General features: G+C 42.0%; 2 protein-coding genes across 11 annotated transcripts in view; one reads left to right on the forward strand and one right to left on the reverse strand.

The window, feature by feature from the left end:
- The window catches only part of CPQ (carboxypeptidase Q), a 625,632-nt gene that overhangs the window by 473,617 nt on the left and 147,257 nt on the right, over positions 1–4,758 (forward strand). Inside the window, exon 8 of one of the 8 annotated variants that reach the window (XM_063606859.1) lies at positions 1,440–1,647. The exons of the other annotated variants lie outside the window; for them this stretch is intronic. Within the exon in view, the coding sequence (XP_063462929.1) occupies positions 1,440–1,492 (53 nt within the window). The 3' untranslated portion in view covers positions 1,493–1,647. Of the gene's footprint in view, positions 1–1,439; positions 1,648–4,758 lie in introns of those variants that run through there. 8 annotated transcript variants of the gene reach the window in all.
- The window catches only part of TSPYL5 (TSPY like 5), a 347,974-nt gene that overhangs the window by 164,245 nt on the left and 178,971 nt on the right, over positions 1–4,758 (reverse strand). The gene's annotated exons all lie outside the window — the stretch shown is intronic.

A 4,758-nucleotide genomic window follows, 5' to 3' on the forward strand; every position in this document is an offset into this window, starting at 1 on the left:
AGGATCTTTTTTTCAAAAAGGCTTAATAGGTAGTGCACTAACATTTATGGGATCCAAGCCAAAATGGAGGCCTATATACAATATTTGTAAATAGGTAAAAGTTATTTATCAAGCTAACAAACTATTAAACAAATATGTGCTTTGCATTATATTGACAAATATAACTTCATAAGAATCTGGAAAAGCAGATTCCAATTTAGAATTATTGGACTTTGGAGTTCTGTTCTATAATTTGGTGGCACAGGGAAAGGGCCTGAGGCCCACATGCCTTGGCTTCCAAACCCCAGCTCCATCCCATACTCTGAAGGGTGTGCTTGTGAAGGGCCTGCATGCCCTGGCCTGCATATCCCAGCCCTGTCCACACTTCTTCAAACAACGATCCCCTGAATATCTCTTGAGTCCAGGAGTGTGTAAATCAGCAAGTCCACCCTAAGGAAGATGGACCCAGAGAAAAAGACTATGAACACCCTGTAAGGGGCTAAGGACCATGTGGGCAGAGAATTCTGAGGTGCAGAGTACCCATGATCTAGATGGCAGGAAGCATCAGCTCTGACTAAGCACTTCTCCTTGGCCTAGCAAATGCTCACCCAGAGAGAGATGTATGGCTGGAGAAGGGCCAGAATACAGACCTTAAGGCACAGAGCCAAGGGCAGCTCTCTGAGTTGGTGGGGAAATGGGGCAAAGAAAAAGATTTTTAAGATAAGAGAAATAACATATTTGCTCATGAGAACAATCCAGTAGAGTGGGAAATAGATGATGTGGAAAAGAAAAGGATAGCCAAAGCCATTATCTGAGTAAGCAAAAGGGAAGAGGCTGTGGTGTGCAAGTGTGGAAATGGGCTTTGGATATAAGCTTGAACAGTTCCTCTACAGCAGCAAATAAGAAGGCAGAGCATGTGGATGCTGATGCAGGTGAGGAAGTAGATGTGGTGGTGGGACGATGTGGAAGTTCCCTTCTGATTAATCAGCACGTGTTTCTGGAAGATTTCTGATTAAGAATGCCTTGCCAGTGCTGTTTCAGGTCAAAGTTGATTATTTATGTTAATTTAGTTTCTATGTAAGTCTCACTAATAATGCACTGTTTTTAAGTATATAAAGTACTAATACTCCATGTTGTATAGCTCTTTCACCTGCATAGTTTCTCCATGAGGAAACTGAGGCACAGAGAGACAATCATTTGTCAAGGGACACATAACAACTCTGCTGCCATTTTCTCCTGACTTATGATATAATAGGCAGCTCCTACTGGCCTTTTGAATGTTTTTCTTGATTTAGCAGTCTGGGGGTTCCCAAATAAGAGATTTTATTTTTAAAGACTTGATGGGATTATGTCAATTTTAAAAATCAATAAAAGAACTAGAAAGATGAATAAGAAGAATACAACTCCTTTCTTCTCATAAATTTTATTTTTAAGTGTCAAAACACGCAATTTCTTTTCAGATACTGAAACCTGTGATATTATGTGCCCTTTGCCTACTGCAATCGCTTTCTGAATAGTCAAGTGATTTCAGCGATTACCTCTGTGCACCCAAATCCCACCTGATTGGAAGGAAGTCACCGGGGAGGGGATGGTGAGATGACACACTAAAGTAAAACTCCTTGTTTGTAGAAGGTGAATAAAAACCACTTTTGTGTTACTCATAGAGACTGAATTGAGATCAACTTTAAAACATATTTTGAAGAATTTCCAGCTTCATAGAATTAAAGTGGTTAATTATAGAAAATAATATAAGAGAAAGAGAAGCTTGTTGAGTGAGGATTCTCCACCACATTTTCTCAAGGACTTCAACCTTTGGCTCACTCTTCCTCCATACCCATATTCTGCCATGATCCTTAGTGACTCCAACTTCCAACACAAAATGTCACCACCATTCAGCTTATCCTTCAGCATAGCTTGTAACTCATCAGCATTCAGAGATGCTCTCCCTCAAACATCTTGAGCATTAAATTTACCTCATACTTACCAACTTTCTTGTACATCCTGAACCTACTTCTCTTCTTCCTGACTTCCAGACCCTTGACCCTTCCCCACCCTTCACTGGCCCTGCTCCATCCCATTCCTGCTTCTAGCCATGATCCATTTCAAGGGTGTTCTTAATAGCTACGGTGCACTTTCATTCTCCATGCTCTGCTAGTTTCCCACATTGGCAATGATCTCCACTGTTGGTCTATGCCATACAACTCAGAATTGTTTCATTCATCTCAGGCAAACCCCCTTTCAGATTCTCTATAGTGCTGTGTTCTGAACCCTTAACATGCTCTTGAGACCACAGTTCTACCTTTCACTGAAGGTCTTTTCTCCACTATGTTGAGACATTGGAGGATGTCTGTCAGGGGTTCTCATTCTTTTCTTCCCCTCACCCTTCACAGCTTTACCCAGCCCCCCATCTTCCTTCCTGACCCAGAAGGTTCCCCTCCTTTCTAAGGGTGAGCCATCAAAGTCTACCAGAACCTTGCTCTGTGAATGATCTCCTCTCTTCAATGTCTCTTCCTCAGTGATTCCCCCTTTGGCCTACAAACATGCTACACACAAATGATTTTTTTTTTTCAGTTATCTAGACTTTTCAGATTCCTTGAATGATTATTCCCCTTCTCTTTCTTGGTGAATCCTATGGAATATGTACTCAGCGCTTTTGGCTCCTACTGCCTTACCCGCTGTTTTATGACCTCCACCTCCCTTTCTGGCTTTACCTCCATTCCCCACATGACTCGTCCTCAGGCCAATGCACATCCCCAGCTCCGTACCTTCTATCTCCATTTCTTCCTCCTTCTTTGCCTTCCCCCCCAAAAATTCTTTAAGGGTTATTCTTCATGGAGCCTTCTTGAGGCAGCACTTCTACAAATCCATGCTGTCTTTCTACCCAACTCTTATTTTTTTCTATTTTTACTGAGATACAATTGACATATGGTAAAATGCACCCAGCTTGATGAGTTTGGATAATTATGTAACCTGGGTGACCACCACCCAAATAAAGACAGAAGATTTCCAGCACCCCAGACATTTTCCCAGTTCTACTTTTCAGTCAACTGCCAACTTCACCAAGAGACAACACTATTCTGATTTCTATTACCAGATATTAGTTTTTCCTGTGCTTGAACTTCATATAAATGGACTCACACACGGGTATGTATCATATTTAGCACTGCATACTGTTTCTGAGATTCACCCACGCTGTTGCATTTATCAATAATTCATTCTTTTTGATTGCTGAGTACTATTCCATTATATAAATACACCACAGTTTGTTTATCCATTTTCCTGTTAAATGCATATTTAACTTTTTTTCAGTTTTTGCCATTTATGAGTAGACCTACTATGTACGTACTTATACAAGTGTGCAAGTTTTATTTTCTTTCTTGGGAAAATATCTAGGAGTGGGATTGCCGGGTCACAGGTTAAATATATGTTTAACTTTCTAAGAAGCTGTCAAACTATTTTCCAAAGTGGTTTTTACCCCTTTTCATTCTTCACATCCCACCAGCAGTGTGCATGGAGTCTGGTTGCTCCACATCCATCCCCTATTTCTGTGTCCTCCTTCTTGGCTTTTTTTGGCATCATTGCCTATATTCTTAGAGCATCTTATCTCATCTCCCCTCCACTTGAGCTTCTGAGGGACTGCAGTTGTGCCTTCATCATCTCTGCACCCCCACACTCTAGCCTTCCTTAAAGCTCTAAATTTGTACAGAATAGGATAATATGGAATCCAGCGAAGGAGCCAGGGATTCGGGAGTTCTGTACAAACAACCAAGTGGCCCAACCAAATCAATATGATCCGACTCACCCAGCAGTGTATTACAGTATTGCAGCTTGAATGTGGGGCTCCTGTGGCCATTTGTCACAGTCTTCAGGAAAGGCTTTTTATCAGATTCATAGTGGCAAGTGATACAAATTATTGGATTTCTTTTCCAACATAAAAAATAGCTATTTGCAGCCTTTTGAAGCTGGGTAAATGAGCCATTGATCTTACCTGTGGAACACCACAGGGTATTTTTGTCCATCCTAACTTCCAATATTCTATGATGGGAGCCCACCCCTCCAGCCAAGCTGGTCTAATCATTATTCCTTGGGTGTGCCTGATCTGTATCCTCCTCCATACCTTTTCCCACAATGTAAGAAAATTTTTAGTGGAAATGTCCTCCCTTTTCCCCCTCCTAGAAGCTGTCTTCAAGGCCTGGCACAAATGCCAGTATGTCTATGAAGCCTTCCCAGCTGCATCATCCTGTAGTAACTCTTCTCTCCCATGAATTATTACAACCTTCCCAGGATGAGATGACGGCCTCCCTCATAGCTTCCTGGACTTCTAAATAGAAAGAGGAATCTGAGAACAGAAGAGAGCTCCCGAAATGACAAGTGTACCCCAGATGTCTGTGGCCATGTCCCAGAGGGCCAGCTGCAATGCAGGCCCTCTCTTTTGATGTCCCTTGTTCACAACGAGCCATTTCACTTCTAGTCAGGACTATCTGCCTCCTACCATCATCTTGAAGCAATAAATTGCTTCAGACTGTGTTTCATCACTTACCAGTCAGTCAAGAGCTTGGGCTGCATTCAAGAGCACATGTTAGAGCATTCTGTCTGCTGAGTGTGTGGGAAGGCACAGAGTAACATGGCCCTGCCTCATGTCGTCAGTGCAGGATGCTCATTTCCAAGGGGGACAAGAAACATTCAGCTTAAATTTGGTAAATATCTTGAACAAAACAAGAGGAGTCTAAAAACCCTCCAGGTTTCTTTTCTCTTATTCTGTCTCACTCTCTCTCAAAG

Source organism: Pan paniscus, chromosome 7 (genome assembly GCF_029289425.2).
Source record: "Pan paniscus chromosome 7, NHGRI_mPanPan1-v2.0_pri, whole genome shotgun sequence".
NCBI lineage: Eukaryota > Metazoa > Chordata > Mammalia > Primates > Hominidae > Pan > Pan paniscus.